This window comes from Lissotriton helveticus, chromosome 8 (genome assembly GCF_964261635.1).
Source record: "Lissotriton helveticus chromosome 8, aLisHel1.1, whole genome shotgun sequence".
Lineage (NCBI taxonomy): Eukaryota > Metazoa > Chordata > Amphibia > Caudata > Salamandridae > Lissotriton > Lissotriton helveticus.
Window position 1 is genome coordinate 1691457353 of NC_136069.1, and position 19476 is coordinate 1691476828.

The following is a 19476-nucleotide window of genomic DNA, read 5'->3' on the forward strand; positions in this document are numbered from 1 at the left end:
TCTGTGATGGCTATTTTACCTGACATGCAGTTATCTTGTTAGTGATTTGCTTTTGTTGCCTACACTGTTCACATGTCAGGTTGGGGGACACTGCCAGCACAGGGTGTGATGCTGTGCAAATGTCTAGAAGCTGGCTGGTATATGTCATGAAGTATGTGTGTGGATTCCTTTCTCTGTGCCCAGCCTTGTATGTGTATGGTCATCTTGTGTTGGCCCTTGGTCCTGGTACCATGGCCTACATGAGATGTGTGGTCTTGGGTGTAGCAGAGGTGTGCAGTGTAAAGGGTGACCAGACAACAGAAAACATGACAGCCCTCAAGAACGCCACCCACAAACACCACCAGCTGATCTGCACCACCAAAAGGACTACATTCAAGGAATGACTGGACATCCACACCCACTACAGCAAGGAACTCTTCAGCATCGTCAAAGAGCTCGCCAACCCCAGCGCCTGCAACAACGACATCACACCCTCGCAAGACCTCTGCGACTCACTCGCCTCGTTCTTTCACCGCAAGATCGCCCACATACACAACAGCTTCGGTGAACAGACCACATACCCAACCACCGAACCAGCGCCCCCCACCACCACTCTCTGCACCTGGACCCCGGTCAGCACCAAAGACACCACCCGCACGATGAACACCATCCACTCCGGCTCCCCAACCGACCCCTGTCCACATCACATCTTCAACAAAGCTGACTCCATCATAGCACCCCAACTACGGGACATCATTAACAGCTCCTTCACATCAGCCACCTTCCCGGAGACCTGGAAACATGCCGAGATCAGCGCCCTCCTAAAGAAACCCACAATGGACCCCACCGACCTCAAGAACTTCCGCCCCATCTCGCTCCTCCCTTTTCCTGCCAAAGTCATAGAGAAGACCGTCAACAAACAACTCTCCGCCTTCCTCGAGACAAACGGATCCCTCGACCCCTCGCAGCCCGGTTTGGGAGCAAACCACAGCACCGAGATCGCCTTCATCGCAGCTACCGACGACATCAGGTCCCTGCTCGACAACGGGGAAACAGCTGCCCTCATCCTCCTGGACCTCTCAGCAGCCTTCGACACCGTATGACACCGCACCCTGATACAGCGCCTCAGCAACACCCGAATCCAAGGAACGGCCTTGGAGTGGATCATCTCGTTCCTCGCCAGAAGAACCCAGAAAGTCCGCCTCCCCCCGTTCCGATCCGCAGCCACGAAGTCATCTGCGGCGTTCTGCAAGGATCCTCGCTCAGCCCCACCCTCTTCAACGTCTACATGAACCCCCTCGCAGCCATTGCACGCCAACACAACCTTACCATCATCTCCTATGCCGACGACACCCAGCTGATCCTCTCCCTCACCAACTACCCCGCTACCGCCAGAGCCAGCTCTCAGGAAGGAATGAAAGACGTCACGGAATGGATGAAGCTCAGCCGTCTAAAACCGAACTCGGACAAGACGGAAGTCCTCATCCTGGGACCATCCCCCTCTGCCTGGGACGACTCCTGGTGGCCCCTGCCCTGGGCACCGCCCCCAAGCCAACGGACTATGCACGCAACCTGGGCTTCATCCTGGACTCCTCCCTCACGATGACCAAGCAAGTCAACGCCGTCTCGTCATCCTATTTCAACAACCTGCGCATGCTCCGAATGATCTTCCGGTGGATCCCCACCAAAACCAGGAAGAGAGTCACCCAGGCCATCGTCACCAGCCGACTGGACTATGGGAACACCCTCTATGCAGGAACCACAGCCAAAATCCAGAAAAGACTCCAGCGCATACAGAACACTTCTGCACGACTCATCCTGGACATCCACAGCCACATCTCCGCCCATCTGAAAGACCTACACTGGCTCCCCGTCAGCAAGAGGATCACGTTCAGACTCCTCACCCACGCACACAAAGCTCTCCACGACATGGGTCCCAAATACCTCAACAGCCGCCTCACATTCTACACACCCACCCGCCAGCTCCGATCCGCCATCCTCGCCCTCGCCACCGTCCCTCGAACTCGCAAAGCCACCGCCGGAGAAAGATCCTTCTCCTACCTGGCGGCCAAGACATGGAACTCCCTCCCCACCCACCTACGGCTGACCCAGGACCATCTCTCCGTCAGGAACAAACTCAAGACCTGGCTATTCGAGCAATAGCGACCCCCCCCCCTCCTCCCAGCACCTTGAGACCCTAGCGGGTGAGTAGTGCGCAATACACATCTATTTGATTGATTGATTGTGTCACCCAGGAATTGTATTCCTGTTGTTTCTTTTGTATTGCCCTGTGTAGAGGATTGTATCCCCTTGTGTGACCTGTTTGTGCACTCTGCTGTGTGTTGGTATGTCCATGGTGTTGAGTGTGACTCCTCCTTGTTGTGTTTGTAAGTTTGAAGTGTGCAAAGTATGTGAGTTGCACATCAGTGTTGTGTTTGATTGATCCTCAATGTGTCTTGGGTGATTTTGTGTAAACTGTGTGGCCCGGGTCGCTGTATTTAGTTCCGGCTCACTTACGGAACAATTACTGACAGGAGCGATTGTGCCCAGCAGTACCCGAAGAAGTTATATCCCGAACAACACGGGTAAGCTATGGATTAGAATCCTGACGTAGTCTGTCCCTTTCAGGCTTATTTGCCCTAACGACCGTTCCCTACTTTTTTTAGGTAGATCACTCTTTAAAATATTGTGAACTCCATTGACGGTTCCTTCTCTAGCTGGAGTTATTCACTTTGCGGCCCTCCCTAACCTCTGATACGGTAAGCCCTTCCTCAATTCCTTCCCCACCACGCCACAATACCCTGACTGCTTCGGATCACTCCTTAAGTGTGGTCCATCATTGTTCCCTTAATTACAGAAGCCACTGCTGCGTTTACCCGCCACCGAGTGAGGCCCATCTTGCTTGCGATTCATAAATCCAAATACATGGTAAGCTTCAACCCTCACTCAGCCCACTCGCACGGTTAAGTACCGCACAGGTACTAAACGTACCTCTCCCCTTCTCCCCCCCAGAATCCATCAAGACGCCACGAATGGTCCGCCCATACTGTGGACCCTGTCCCTCTCGCAAATAGGTAAAGCTACTGGTCGCCTTTATATACGTTTGACAATTTAATTTCAATTTATCTAAATACCGATAACCTCTTGGGTTCTCTTACAGAAGCACGGTGCAAATTTACCTTCTTGCCCCTGCTCGCCCCTGCTCGCTGAATAGCTACACGGTCCAGCCTTGTGCGTCCTATCAATTGTACCTAATTAGGTATGCTATTCTGCAAATTCCCTGCCCAACTAGCGCGCCTATGCCCAGACAGCCCTTTAGATTAATCTTACACTACAATGCACCCCCGATGTCACAAAAATGCTGGATATGACTGTCACTCTCATATCTCCACGCATGGTTGAAAGGTCCTCACTTTAAGCATGGTATGAAAATCCGCTATACTATGCACAAATAAAGAGGACACAGGAATTAAATTATGTTTTCCTCCCTTTCCTCCCTTGTTTCCCCCTTCCTTGCAGGCTTGCAATTAAGGCAATGTTATTTGTAGTCCTGATGATGATCCTTTAATGGTTATAGGATCGAAACGCCGTCGACTGTTTATGTAGTGACACACTAGCTTTCCAATGTGTTACAAAACTGTGTTATTTACATGAGCTTAGCTAGGCAAATCTGTTATCTTCTCACTAGTGGCTCTATACATAATTGACTGTTGATTCCTTTTTTATTGTTTTTGTCCTTTTCCCTTATGTCGTATGTACTGGATACAGGATTGTATCCCACTGTATAATTGTGTCTTTTATATTTTTTGCCATTTTTTTCAATCAATTAAATCAGTGTCCGGCTGGACACCTCTCCTATTATAGAACAGATTCTTGTCTATAATTTATCTTTTGCCTCTGTATATCTTGTTGTTAGGTGGGTCATGTGTGGGTGCCCTTGTGGATGTGTTGTGTCTCCCAGCAGGGTGTTTGTGTGGTGATTGGACCCTGTGTCGGCCTGTGTGTTGTGTGTTGCATTTGTGTAGTTGCGTACCTGCGGCATCGTCCGCGGCGGCCCATCTGACGATAGTGTTGTAGGAGGTACATCACCGGATGCATGGCGTTCATGACCAGGTCTCGGCGATCGCGCTCCGCTGTTGACTTTCTGCCTGGTCAGGCTGGGCGGTGTCTCCGCTGCGGTGGGTCTGCTTGTTTGGGCCATCCTAATTTGTCGAGCCAGGCGGACGTCATTCGGCAGGGCGGAGAGTCTCGATTGGCTCCCGCCGCTGCGGTGGCGAGCGCACTTTGAGGGCGGCGGACTGGAATTGACCTATGTTATGCTATCCTAATGTGGCGGATATGAGTACCGCTGCTCGTGGGAGGAAAAAGCTGTTTTTTCGCCTCGCCACCACCGCGGTGTTGCCACCGCCCGACATCCTAATGGACCCCAAAGTATCAACTTGCCAAATTACCAGACCAATATCTATAAACAAAAATTAACTGTATGCGTTTGAAAAAAAATAACAGATCTTTAACTCAATGTCGTAACAGCTAGCGCGGCTGACTTTGAAGCTGGGGAACCAGGTTCAAGTCTGGCAGGATGCTCAAGCATCCTGTGATTCTGAGCAAATCACTTAATCTCCCCATGCACTATATGAAACTGCAACAAAAAAATTATATATATATATACATTACCTACTGGAGGTCGCCAGTAGGCAGTTATAATTAGGAGCTAGTTACCGTAGGATAAAAGCAACATTCTAGTCCCAATAACTTTGGTGCTGATTGACAAATCTTCGCGCAATTTTCAAAGCTAATGGCCCAGTCCGGTCAGCTCCTGTCTTAAAATTTTTGGGGTGATTCGTAAAGCGGGGGCTGTAAAACAAGGGGGTCCCAAAATGTGTTTTACCCATGTAATTTTTAGGAAAACTATGACAAAGATACAGCTCGAACTGCTGAATGGAATTATATCAAATTTGGCAAAAAGGTAGCCCTTTGTTCAGAAAGAGTCCCTTTTGTTAAATGGTGTGAATCCGTTCAGTAGTTCCTGAAAAATTAGAAAAAGAAAAAATATCGATATCAAGGGCAGAAGTGGTTTCGCGAACCATCTCAAAAACAAGCTTCATTCTAATTGGCTGCCAACACTCCAAACCAGGAAGTGCTGGCAGCTATCTTGTGACTCTGTAGAACTGAGTCATATGAAAACAGTATAAAAAAGATAAAAAAACAAGAAAAGGGGTTCCCACAAGCACCCCCAGGCCCCAAAAAATCATTTTTTTTAATTATTTTGGCGGAATTTAAACTGGGGTCACAAATCACGCTACAATTATTTTTAAAAATGATGCGCGGGCCCCTGCATTTCATTTATATGATGCCGTCGGGTAGGCCAAGTCCCGAGGGCATTGCCCAATTCATAATTTAAAAATTGCAAGGGCCCCCGCAGCCCCGGGGACCGCCACCTCCCCGGTGATATGTTAATATTATGCGGGAGGCAACTTGGCCCTCCCGCATCCCTGGGAACTTCCACCCCCTGGGGCTTGTTTTTTAATGAGTGGGGGGCCTCCAAATCCCCTACAACCCCTGGGGACCGCCACCCCACGGGCTCTTTAAAAATAAAAAAACTTGTTTGGGGGGCTTGAGCCTCCCCACATGCCCCGAGGAATGCCACTTCCCCGGGGCACTAAGTATGTAAATGCGGGGGTCCATTACAGACCCCCGAGCCCAGGGGACCACCACTTCCCTGGGGGTCTAATAGTAGGAAAGAGGGCCATGCGGCACCCGTCCTGGAGCCCTTGATGGCCATGGGGACTACCACCCCCCAGGGCGATCTCCTGCAGTGTCCTTGCATACCCTCCCCCGGGACACTGCTGTTTGCTATGGCAGGTTGGGAGCACGACTCCCGCCCTGTCATAGCAAATTCTGCTTTGGAGTATAGGAGCGAGAGTTACTCTTGCTTCCAAAATCCAAAGCAGGATTTATTTTCTTCACGGGGAGCTGCATGTCAGTAGCTCTCCTTGTGGAAAAGCAATGCCGGCTCCCGCAGGAGGCGGGGAGCCGGTAGGACCATGGAGGAATTGGGGCTCCCCCCATGGTCCCCAACGGAAAGGGTCAGCCCCGCGGGATGGGGTCCCTGGGGCCAGGAGTGACCAGGAAGGGGGGCCATGAAGGCCCCCTCCCCAATAAAATAAAAAATAAGTAAAATAAAAGGCCCGGGGATGGGGACCCCGGGGCCATAATTGGCCTGAGGAGGTGGGGCCACGCGGCCCCCTCCAAATATATACATTTTGAAAAAAACTGTCCATGCCCCAGGGGTTGGGGTCCCCAGGGTCTAAAATGGCCTCAGGAGGGGGGCCACTCGGGCCCCTTACATTTTCTTTAAATAAAATCAACATAATAGGGGTCAGGACCTGGGGAATTAAGGCCCCTTCTAAAAAAATTAATTAAAAATAAAGCCACCATTGCGCCTTACGCCCCGCACCCTCCCAGCAACACTATGCAAATGCGCCCTGTGGTGCATTTTAAGTTGGGGAAATAATTGGGGAGAGGGGTTGGCCTAACGGCTAAGGCGCTCGACCTCGGACCTGGGGATCTGGGTTCGAGTCTCGGTAACGACGCCAATAACCCCCTGTGATTCTGGGCAAATCACTTAATCTCCCCGTGCCTAAAAAAAATAAAAAAATAAAAAAATGAAAGTGTGTCCTCATGTAACTTAACTGGTTCTATGTAAATCGCTCTGATAACTGATTCGGTTCGGTTCTAGTTCGCGCTATATAAAACTCCCAAAAAAAAAAAATATTCCCCCTGGATCCTGAGGGTCCTTGGGGGCCAACTAGCCCACCAGGTATCACCAGTAAGAGCCAAAGGGCTGCGTTGTGGAGAGGTGGTCTGAGGCAATGCCCCTTTTTACACCTCTCTACAATGCAGCTATGTGCCTCTTACTGGAGGCACCAGGTGGGCTAGTTGGACCCCAGGGACCCTCAGGATTCAAGGGGACTTAATCCTCCAACTTAAAACGCACGACAGGCGCGTTTGCACAGTGGTGAAGGGAGGGGGCAGGGCATGATGTGACATGTGTGCAAACATGCCCTGTGGCGTGTTTTAAGTTGGGGAATTAATTCCTCTTCAATCCTATGAGCACTAATGATGCAGTCTAGCCGTGTTCTTGTCACTACCCCTCCAATCACCCAGCCAGCACCATGTACTTATCCAATCACTCTGCCAAAACCCAAGCACTTTTAAATGTTTTGAGACTAATTTAGGATCATTAAAATGAATTGAATGTGGCGTGGCATTTTCCGAAATATTAGTCGGTCATTTGTGGTTCTGCCATGTTGGTTTGGGCTGCTAAAATTAATGAAATATTACGTTTCAGTTTTCGATGTATTCTTGTCTGCTTTAAACATGATTATGTTAATTTGGGTTATTAGAAGGGATGTTAAGAGGCTGCAAGAGTAGGTCGGGATTATCAAAATTAATTGAATATGGTGCGCGTTTCTTTCATGCACTATTCAGTCTGTTTTGGTCACGCCATGTTGATTTGGGTTGCTAAAAGAACGTAGCATTAGGTTTCGGTTTCCATTGGCCTTTTTGAATGGGCTATGAGAGCCTAGGACGGGTATGGAAATATGTGTTGGTTAATTGGGTACATATTATGGACTAATTGCATGATTGTGGTGGTAAATCAACTTAAGGTGTATTTATTATTATATAATCATTGGAACATTATTAAGTGAATGATTTCTAATGCTAGGATATACTTATTTTACTAATTTTAGGGACTCTTGTTACCGGAGATCATGGTTAAGTGATACTGGTCTACTAACTCTTCATGGAATGTGGACACAACTTAATTAAAACAGAGATAGGTATGAAATGTTGAATACATTATTTTTACTAACAATAAGCTTTGTTTTGAAATTTGGTCATTTGTACTTTGGATTTGTTAAGGGAGCATTGCAAGTGGGAAATGCCATTTAGTATTTGTGATGGATATAGGGAATGATGGGATCTAGAGAGTACTGTTTCGGTAAGATATATCACTCAGGGCCTGATTACTACTTTCATGATAGTTGCTCCTGGCAGTCAATCAAAGAGAATGTTGCAAGATGTATTGCCACCAAAATATAAATCTCAACAACATCCTTTTAGCCCAGTGTGAAATAGTGTGTCCAAATATAGATCTGCAAAATCCCCATGCAACAATTTGCTATTACCTGCCAAGGGTGGATTTCATGGATGTCAGCACATGATCCATTTCTGAAGGGTCCAAGCCCTGGCCTGCAGGATATTAGGGTGTCTAATGCATGAGCAAGGGCATAGACTGCAGTGTAACTCTGGTATGTATAGCTTAGATCATTCAGCTCAAATAAGGATTGGGACACATTCCCCAGTGCCTCGTAACCAAAACAGGGTTTTGGATTTCTGGCTATCTCTCTGGTGTCATAAACTTTAGTCCTATTTTCTTCTTGGATTGTGCAATGGAATTCCTGATCCCAGAAAACTTTCATTAGTATGTCTTCAGGATATCTAGACGGATGAAGCTGAGACAGAAAGTCTTCAAAATACAGCATGTGGTCTGTATAAGGAGCAATTCCTAATGACCCGTTAAATACTTTCCATGCCTGGCCTTCTAGAAGTGCAGGAGTTATGATAAAGGCTGCTGTAAATATCCATACTTTGCTGGTTATGTTTTGTTCATAAATTGTTTCCAGCAACAGCTTGACATGCACCTCAATGCTATGAACAATTATCACTTTCACTGAATGTTCCTGAATCATTTTAGCAAGTTGCAGGATCTTCTCCTTGGAAAATTGAAGATTAATTTGTTCCATGAATGCCACACAGCCACCGTTATCCTCAATTCCTTTGCGAATTCCATGACCTCCTTGCAAGCCCACCTCATCATTAGATATTATCATTCCTACCATTGGAAGTGTCCAACCAGCCTGATGAGGGCAATGTTCTGAAATGAGTAATTAGGCACAGTGCGCAGAAACGATGGAAACTGAAGCTTATCACTGAGAGTGGAGAGCACAGAAGCATGACTTATCTGTCGAAAACAATATATCAGATAAGACTTTGATTAAAGAAATACTGTATCTCAAAGAAGACATTGACTTAAGCAGCCTGCTCACTTTAAAGCAGCTACTGACTGCTATAAGTACACAGCAAGAATTTAAGATGAAATATTCTTCTAAGGATGACCCATCACTACTTTGACATCATCACTTTAACTTTCCATTGCCTACATCATTGCTTTGACTGCTATTAATGAGGCATAAAATAACTATACATTTTAATGTAGGGGGTCAGGCAGCATGAGCATGACAACATTTTGAAAAAACTAACAACATTGTGTGTTCAGGTTAGCTTATTTCAAGAAAGAAGAAAATACTTTATTGTTGATTAATAAAAATCATTACAAATATGAAGTATAACATACTATAAATTATGCATTGGACATACATAAGTTGATTTGGTCAATCAATTAAATTATCGTCCAGTGACAAAAAACAAATGATACGTTGAAAAGTGTAAAATAATATCAGAGACACATTCTGAGTTTCACATGGAACACAAAAGACAGCGCTACAGTTTACAAAATAGTACATTCTTCTTAGTCAAACTACCTACACTACCCCTATTTTAAAATTCATACATTGAAATGCCACAGTTAAAGTGCCACTGTGCAGTTCTTTTCAAGGAAGTCAAAACAACATACTTTATAATTAATTAAAAAAGGTAACAACTTCCTCACAAAAGAACCTACACCGAATGAACAATTAATTTGAGATTGAGAATGTACCCAGTTACTGCAAGCAATTAAAACCTTTTAACATTTCAATTTTTGAGCCACACGTGCAATTTCAAGATCAAATTACATGGATACAGATGACAATCAACATCTTTGGGTCTGACAGCATTATCAAGAGAAACGGATTGTTAGTTATACAACATACCCCTAATATCAGGTGACACACTCTGAGGTTAACATTTTTTCTGTAATAAGGACGAACTTTACAAACTGTGTAGGCAAATAAGCCGATTTCCCAGAGAGACAAGTTGTGATTGCTTGTCGACATGTTCTCACCCCGATTTCTTTAAGAATGGGTTTTAATAGGGCTTTCCTCTCTTCTAACAGTTGCGGACAAATAGATACAATATGCAAGAGAGATTCATTTTAAAAAACACATAACCTACAGCTGTTTTTGGGCCAATTGTGTTCCACCGTGGGAGTTCCGTCCTTTGTGGGATATCTCCCAAATTGTAGCAGCATAAATGTGTATCATATAGACGGTTTTAAATGGGTAATAAGATACAATTGTGGTTCCAATTTGGTGAATGAGTTAATAACCGACCAAGCATGTCTTTTTTTTAGCGAACTCATCCTTATTCAATAGAGTCAATAGGAAGTTAGATGATTTAATGTCTGTCTGAACTCAGCTTTGTTTCTAGATACATCTTGAAAGGGCTAAGACTTGAAATTGTTTAGATTCCCCATTAGATAAGATCTCCAACCCTTAGCATCCTCATTCCTCATTATATCCTGCAAGTGTGCCTGGGTCAAAACAAAAGAAAGAATATGAAGATTTATAAAAATGCAGATTGTCTGATTACAGTTTGTCTTTTCAAACCAAATTCCAATCTGACATCGGCGTGCCCGATATTCTTTGGAACCCTGAAGACAGATTTAAAGATTTTTATTTGTAGGTTATCAATAATTTTTTAATCTTTGCCTTGAAAAATAACTGACTAGTAGGCCAAGGAGGGAATCAACTTTTCTTTCATTGCCTTGAGTAAACTCTCATGGTTCGAACATGCTTACGTTACTCTCAACTTTCTAAAAGCAAACGAAAATGCGGTAGCTTTCGCTTTTAAGTTAGGAAAATGCTTTTTAAAAGACAATCTGTCATCAAATGTAATACCCAAATATTTATAGAATTTTACAGTTTAATATTTAACCCATTAATATTCCATACTCTCATGTCTGATTTTGTATTACTAATCTCCCTTATTTTAGTTTTTTGGGTATTCATCAATAAACCATTTGCTAATATATGGTTATTAAATGAATCTATTAGTCTACATAGGCCTATAGCAGTGTGACTTAACAGTATGGTATCATCTGCATACTGTAAGTATTTTTTATTTTGTCCTGCAAAGTTAGGCGAATGAGCATTAACATTTTTAAAATGTGACAGTAAATCGGCCATAAAAAGATAAAAAGACATGGTGCTAACTATGTGTTTGGAATCAACCAGTTATACAACTACCATCCCCAGCTTTGACCTGGACCCACGTATTAGAGTATAGCAATTTAATCATGTTTAGCAGTTGGGTTGGGATGCACCTTGCAAATAACTTTGCTCAAAGAATATTCCGGGGACGGAATCAACGGAATCAACAGCAGCCTTAATATCGACAAAACAAATATATAACTTTTACTTTTTAAACTTTGCTCTTCCAGCTGATAAAGTCATAAAGGTCAATTTCGTTGACGTGAGTCACCCAGCCGTCTTGTGGGCCACTTTTATAGATTGCCTTGATTATACTTCACTGCCATGATTCAGGAAACATTTTAAATTTTATAATATCATTATACAAGGGCATCAGGATTTCTGACCAGAAATGTATCTTTGCCTTGAAGATGAAGTTCAGGAGCCCGTTGGGGCCTGGCGCACCATTTTATCCAATCCTGCTTATTGCCATATTGAATTGATCTACTTGCCATGTCTCCATAACTAGTGATACAGCTTTATGATGTTGATCCTTTTTATTCATTCCGCAATTTCCGCTGCTCAACGGGCTTGCATATAATGGTAGATGAAATTACTCAAAGCTCTGTCTGTAGAGCCCCATAAAAGTTGAGAATGAAGATGCCCAGCACGGTTCAGGAATGTTAGCACTGTTCGCTTTCCTACTACTATAATAAAGTTTATTTATTAGACACCAGAATACTTTCAGGTTTTTCATTTTGCAGGCGTATTGAAACTTTCATCAGGTGAGAAAACCACACGGCCTAACCCAGACCACATTGGAGCACTTCCCCTGTCCCTTTTGTTAACAAACCCATAGAACTCTCTAGATTTCTATCATGACGCCTGTAATTTTTAATTAAGGTAGTCTTCGCAACAGGCCATTAAAGAAGTACTGTTGACAGTGGAACTACGTACTACCCTTCAGGTGAGCTAGTAACTTGGGTCTTTATTGAGTAAAAAAAAGGGAATGCACGGGATACTTATTGATTCTCGGTTCCATTCATTGTAGGATAACCTTCCTCCTGATTTTACAAAGAAAGGGCTGAAGAAGAGGCACTGTTTTTAAACCAACATACGTCCTAGACTATCGTAAGAAACAGGGACCGCAAGGCAATCACTCAAGGTATATCCTTTCTTGAAAATATTAAGTATTCACTGAAAACATGACTAACTAGCTCTAAAAATAGGATCATATTTACCAGTCTCGGGCACCTTTCCTTCCCTCTCCCTAGACATGTGTGGCCTAGAATCAGATCAATAATAAGGGTTTTTTCCAAATTGAAGTGGATCACGCATCTAAAGTGGGATCATATAATAAGTCGTATGAATTTAAACAGGTAGGCATTGACCTTCTCTCTATAGAACATAACTGTAAAGGCGTACACTATAAGCGTATTAATCTATTCATCCTGATACTGCAGGCTAGACAACTGGCAGCAACATACTACCCATATCTCGACTAGAAACCATTGTTCGGATCACAAACAGAGTACTCACTATAAGAAATGATCCTCATCCAGAATCCAGGGTAAGCGAGTAATCCCTTAATCCCGCAGAACTGGTGTACTTTTATGAGTTTTGGGTGTTCCATTGAAATTAGAAACTAGATAGGCATGTTAGCCGTTCTTCCCCAGTCCCACATATTACTATCTTCCCATTCGTTATGTTCAAACACGAGGTACGTCCACAAGAGAATAACCACCAACATTGTACCTAGGGGTCTCGTTGTACAATTGAGATATTAGTTCCACTCACGTAAAATTCCATCTAGTTGCAAATTTGAATGGAAAACTGTATGGGACAGACTTAAGCAGGGCGACAGCAACCAGATCCTGATCTCAAAGGGGGAGCAACTGGGTTGAAACAAGTAATTGATATGGACATCTTTTTAATTATAGCTCATTGACTTGATATTAATGACAAAAGAAATAGATAGAACAGATATGTTCCTCATGTGTATTCTGTATGACAGGATTGATGCTCAAACATTTATGAATGTACTTATGACATTGTGAGGCTTGGTATCGTAACCTTTACTTAGCATTGTCTCAAGGGAAACTTCTCTTCTTTTGGTTATATTGCAACTTGGTCCATATTCCTTCAGATTATGTATGTTTGGCTTTCCACATTTCGTTTTTGAGTGTTCTTCCCAGGCATTTTAAATTGCACAATTCCAAAGATTTTAGAGCACAGTTCGATTGTCTTGTTACTTTATTAAGTTTCCTTTTTTGCAGGAGTAATCTATTTGTGAACCATCCTGATCGTTTAGGCCTTTTAGTGTACCCTCTTGATGTTGTTGAAACAGGAAAGCGATCCAACAAGGAAGCACAACAAAAGGGCCAGATTTCTACTATTGACTTCCTTTGTCTTTTCTCAGTTGGATCTTCAGCAGTTGCAGGTTCTATAAATGCCCATATTTCCATCTGATTTCTCGAGTCTCACACTAACCTTTTCAGATTATAAGCCATTGACCCGGTTACCATTGACCTTGACTCAAGCAAATGATGAACTGATGATACAAGTGAGATTATTTGTGGATTATGGTCACTTTCTATTATGGGGATCACTTGATAATCGTAGAGAGAGGATTCAAGATCCTTTGAAATGATGGTAAAGTCAATAACAGAAAGTTGCATTGACTTTTTAAATGGTGGAACAAATTTAGTGGTATTTTGTGCATCTTCCTGTAATAACGTAAGATTATATTTGTTAAGCTGAGAACAGCACATCTGAATTAAAGCTCTGCTTGGTTTGTCGGCTACGTTTTTAAAGAGCAAGTGCATGTTAAAGTCTCTTGAGATGATTAACATAGTGGCTGGATATTGATGATTCAAGATTTTAACTACTTTCCCAGAGGGCTGTAAACTAGGATGTGTTAAATGGGCTTTTTGTACTTAATTAAACATTTATGAATAATATTAGTTGTTTGAAATATATTTTACTACATAGAATCCATGCTAGATGAAAGTATATTTCATAGTGCTTGATATCCAGGGCCATAGATAGATAACCCACCCCTTGCGCGACCATAGGAGGTTGAGCAGGATGCGCAGTTTTTGCACTCATAATATCCAATAAGCAGTACTTTACCCATATTGAATACATTTTATAGTCCAGTATTAGGAATTAATTAGGCCTTGAAATTTTCCTTGAGCTTTTGTAATGGTTCTGTCAAGACAGAACTCTACTCCTATCAGCATGACCAATGCAAATTTTGAATGCAATATTGCTGGTAGGCAAAGGCCAAGGCTAATTAAAAGACAAGCATGTTGCCTTGTGTCACAAAAGGACACATTAAGGTTTATTGTTATAAGTATTAGCATGAATGAATATTGATACATTAAAGCCAAATCCAAAACCTGGTAAATTCACCAGTTATAGTAAACTGCATGGTCTGTATCTCCTACTATGTGATACACCTGATGTCACATGTGATATTCCAGATATCTGAACCAATGCAATGGCAATATAAAGTGTGCAATATGTTTTTCTGGATAAAGGAAGATTTTAAGGTCTGGGGAACATCTCCTGATAATAGAAAGCTGCTGGTGAATGCTGCAACAGTTTCAGATAGATTGACCTCAATGTTGGACCCGTCCTCGTGGCGTGGTCCTACCCCTCCCACATGGCGGGCCCTGGATGACATCGGCCCTCCATCGACCCGCTGTCGCCCCCCCTGAAATTACCCTCCATGAACTCTCAATGAGAGCAGCCCCCCTGGCAACCCACGGCTCTCCCCCCTGGAACCCGGCGAACCCTGCTCGCCCCAACCCTGCCGGTCCGGCCACCACCCCGGACCGCCATTTCAGGCCCGACTCCATCTTGGGCCCATCACGTCCCGAGCACGTGGCCTCGACCCGACCCCGGCCGCGGCCCCAGCAAAGCCCCGACATCGAGGCACCAAGATCCGCCATGGTGGTAGAGTGGCCACTTGACGGACCCAGGAGGAGGGGAGTTCTGATGGCCCTCCAGCCATCCCTGGACGCCTGGTATCGATCGCCCTCCGGCCTCCCTGGGCGCTGGCTCCACCCCCCTGCTGGGTGTCTGGACACTCTCATCCCGGCCCATCTGACCCCCAGGCGCGAGGGTCCGGACATCAAAGGACCCCAGTCCTATATCTGGGCCAGCCCTGGATTAGGACTCCAGTTGTATCTTGGAGTCGAAGCCCTGCTGACCTCGTCGCGGCTGATCCTGATAAGAACTCTTGTACCTGGAACCTCGGAGCCCTGCTGACGCTGTCGCGGCCCGACCACGCTGAACCATCCTCGGAGCCCTGCTGACGCTGTCGCGGCCCGACCACGCTGAACCAACCTCGGAGCCCTGCTGACGCTGTCGCGGCCCGACCACGCTGAACCATCCTCGGAGCCCTGCTGACGCTGTCGCGGCCCGACCACGCTGAACCATTCTCAGAGCCCTGCTAACGACGTCGCGGCTCCTTGCACCCCCCCAGCTCGAGGATTGAGAGCTGTGCGCCGGGTATCCTCGTACCAGTTGGTACCAAGACTGTACCGCTACCCCTTTCCCCTGATACCGAGACTTTACGGATCCCTCGATCCCCCTGTACGTATTGCTGCGAGAGCTTGCCTTTATTCTTTATATAAAGACTCATAAGAATCTACTCTCCTGTGGTGTTCCCTTTGTAGTGGTGTGATTGCTCGGCTGTTACGATTGTAGGAGAGGAGCCTCGCCAAGGAGGCCTCTCGACGGCGCTCGGCCAATTCCATACGTAGAGGTGGGTCTCGGGGTGGTCAGTCAGACATCTTCTGTCTCCCCTGGGATCGCCTTTCTAACATTGGTGGCAGGCGACGGGATCCGAGCCGACGCAAATCGTACAGCGAGTAACTCGCCCACTACTAACAGAGACACACAGCAACCATGAGTACTAAAGAAGCCGGAACGACCGCAGAGTTCCAGAAGGAACTATTGGAGGAGTACACCCATAAAGAACTCAAACAATTTTGCAAAGACTTAGGTATCGCTACCACCGGACTAAGCACCAAAGAGGATTTTAAAGAAGCGCTGCAAACATAGGTGGAGGCCGAAGCGACACCACCCCAAACCGAAGGTGACACGGTCCCAGACGTGCCCCAGGAAACCATAACAGCACCAGCGGAAGAAAGAACCGCCAACATAGACACGGGCCTCTACCACGAAGACGCCCGAGAGCGAGAGAGAAGCCGGCTCCATGAGTTGGAGCTCGCCCGACTCCGGCTGGACGGAGAACTCCAGCTAGCGGAAAAGAAAATGGCCCTTGAGCAACTACGGCTGCAAGCAGACCTGGAGGAGAGACGGAGGCAGAGAGAATTGGAAGAAAAGAAAATCACGTTTGAGCATGAGCGTGGCCTCAAAGAACTGGAGATCAAGGCCAAGAGTGAAGAAGCTGGCGCCGCTGTGAACCGAAGCCCCCCGCCTCCTGCCGACACGAAGGTCCACATTCCCAAGGATGTCGTCAAAGAATACTATAAAAATGACGACATCCAGCAGTGGTTTAAGGCCTATGAAGTCGCCATGACCGCGCACCGCATACCCCGAAAAGATTGGGGTGCCGGCTTATGGGGGAAATTTGTCAGCGAAGGAAGAGACACCCTGCTGGAACTGGCCGACGATGTGATGTCCTCCTATGATCACATGAAGGACGCACTTCTCACCCGTTATGGCCTCACCCCTGAGATGTACCGGCAGAGATTCAGAGACTGTAAAAAGATCCCCGGTACTTACATGGGTAGAGTATGTGAACTTTTATAGCAGGGCGCTGGAAGGGTGGATCAAGGGCAGCAAAGTGACCACCTACGAGCAGCTGTTCAACCTCATTGTATGGGAGCACCTCTCCAACAACTGCTTTGTCGAGCTCAGACAGCATCTACTCGACAGCAAGCTGACCGAGCCACGGAAACTCGCCGTCGAGGCCCATCGATGGGTGAGCACCCGGGTCCCCCGGGCCCCGATAGGAGAATCAGGACGGATCCCACAGGGACACCTCCGCCAGCGAGGCAGCGGAGGAGGCCCAAACCGGAACAGAGACTTCCCGGCAGCGCCGCCCCGGAGTCCGCCCCGAGGGTCGCCCCAGAACAACACTTTGCCATCCCTGACAAGAAGAGGGCCCCCCCCAGCACGGCCGGGGCTCCGCCCAAATGTTACCTGCCACAGATGCCAGCGGCCAGGTCACTTTGCCAGTGACCCCCACTGCCCAATGAACCAGCGTCCCGGCCCCACCGGGCCTCCGACCCGCCAGATCGCTGCTGCAGCCCTGGGAGAAGGAGAAGAAGAAGAAGAGGTCTACAACGAGGACCAGACCGAGTGGGAGCCCGCCGCCATGGTCCTAGTCTGTCTGGGCGAAAGAGACATGATCCCCCGGGCTCCACTCCCGAGCAACACCCAAAAATACCGTCAGTGGGTCAACATTAATGGGCGCCGGGCCGAAGCACTCCGTGACACTGGGGCCAGTGTGACGGCCGTCCGCTGCCACTTGGTGACTCCCGAACAGATACTACCCAATGTGCTGTGCCCCGTGCTGGCCGCCGACAATTCCGAGGCCCTGTGCCAGATGGCCCGAATCCCCTTCGAGTGGGGGGGGGTGTCGGGCCTGCTAAAGGTGACCGTCCGGGACGACGCCCCCATGGACTGCCTCCTCGGAAACGACCTCGAGAGTTCCCCCTGGGCCCAAGTCAAGCGGAGAGAGCATCTAGGGATGCTGGGACTAACCGAGTGGGTTTGCGCGACCACCCGATCCATGGCAGCCCGGGCCCCGGCGCCGACCGAGGCCGCCCCGACCGAAGAACCAGAGTGGCCTGCGCCACCGCCGCCCGCCGTCGATGAAGAAACCGACCCTGAGTCTGGGCCACCGGAGCCCTACCGCGAAGACATCGCCGAGCTCGGCGACCTCCCTGAACTAGCCCAATGGCGCCAGGAAGGTGGTCCCACCCGGGAACAATTCCAGCAAGAACAAAAGGCCTGCCCCTCCCTCGAGGGAACCCGGCAGCAAGCCGCAGCTCAAGCCGCCGGCGACACGTTGGGGTCCCACTGGGTCTACTGGGACCACGACCTCCTATACAGCAAACAGAAAATTGCCGAACTGGGGGCCAGCCGAGTGTTGGTGGTCCCCCTACGATTCAGAGACTTCCTCCTAAACCTGGCACACGACGTGCCCCACGCCGGGCACCTGGGGCAGGACAAAACCTACAGCCGCCTGGTGACCCATTTTTTCTGGCCAAAAATGCGCAACGATGTGACCAATCACTGCAGAACCTGTCCGACCTGTCAAGCCAGCGGAAAGAGCGGGGGAAAGGTCAAGGCCCCGCTCCAACCCTTCCTCGTGGTAACCACCCCCTTCGAGCGAGTGGGGATCGACATCGTGGGGCCCCTGGACCCCCGAACCTCTCAGGGGCACCGCTTCATCCTCGTCCTGGTGGACCATGCCACCCGCTACCCAGAAGCCATCCCCCTCCGGACCACAACGGCCCCCGTGGTGGGCCGAGCACTAATTGGGGATCTTCTCCAGAGTGGGGTTCCCCCGAGAGGTCGTGAGTAATAGGGGCACAAACTTTATATCAAAATATATGCGGACCCTGTGGCAACAGTGCGGGGTCACATATAAGTTCACCACCCCGTATCACCCCCAAGGGAATGGACTTGTGGAGCAGTTTAACCGAACACTCAAGGGGATGATCAAGGGCCTGGAAGAGCTCCTACGCCGCAAATGGGACGTCCTGCTGCCCTGCCTCCTGTTTGCCTATCGGGAGGTACCACAGAAGTCCCTGGGGTTCAGCCCCTTTGAACTATTGTACGGACACCGTGTCCGAGGTCCCCTCAGCCTGGTCAAAGAAGGCTGGGAGACTACAGTCCGAGATGCTCCGCCTGATGTCTACCGGTACCTCCTGACCCTCCGAAACCAGACTCGGAAGTTCCGGGAACTTGCCGAGGCCAACCTTGAGGCCAGTCAGGAGGAGATGAAACGCTGGTATGACCAGAACGTCTCGTCCATCGAGTTCGAGCCGGGCCAGTAGGTCTGGGTCATGTCCCTGGTCGAACCTTGTGCCCTCCAGGACAAATGGACGGGGCCCTTCAAAGTGGTGGAGCGCAAGAGCCCCGTCACCTATCTGGTAGACATGGAGTCCCCCAGGAACCCCCTCCGGGTTCTGCACGCCAACCGGCTAAAGCCTCACTTTGCCCGCACGGAGCTGAGCCTGCTGCTAGCTACAGATGACGGAGCCGAAGACGACTCCGAGCCCCTGCCCGACCTCCTGAAGTGCTCTGGAAAAGA

The 19476-nt window shown here is 47.6% G+C and overlaps 1 protein-coding gene across 1 annotated transcript in view; it reads right to left on the reverse strand.

The window, feature by feature from the left end:
* LOC144774105 (vomeronasal type-2 receptor 1-like) overlaps positions 1-19476 on the reverse strand; it is a 140939-nt gene that overhangs the window by 113035 nt on the left and 8428 nt on the right. The window contains 2 exon segments of the mRNA XM_078659130.1: positions 8172-8881; positions 8884-9007. Coding sequence (XP_078515256.1) covers positions 8172-8881; positions 8884-9007 — 834 coding nt within the window.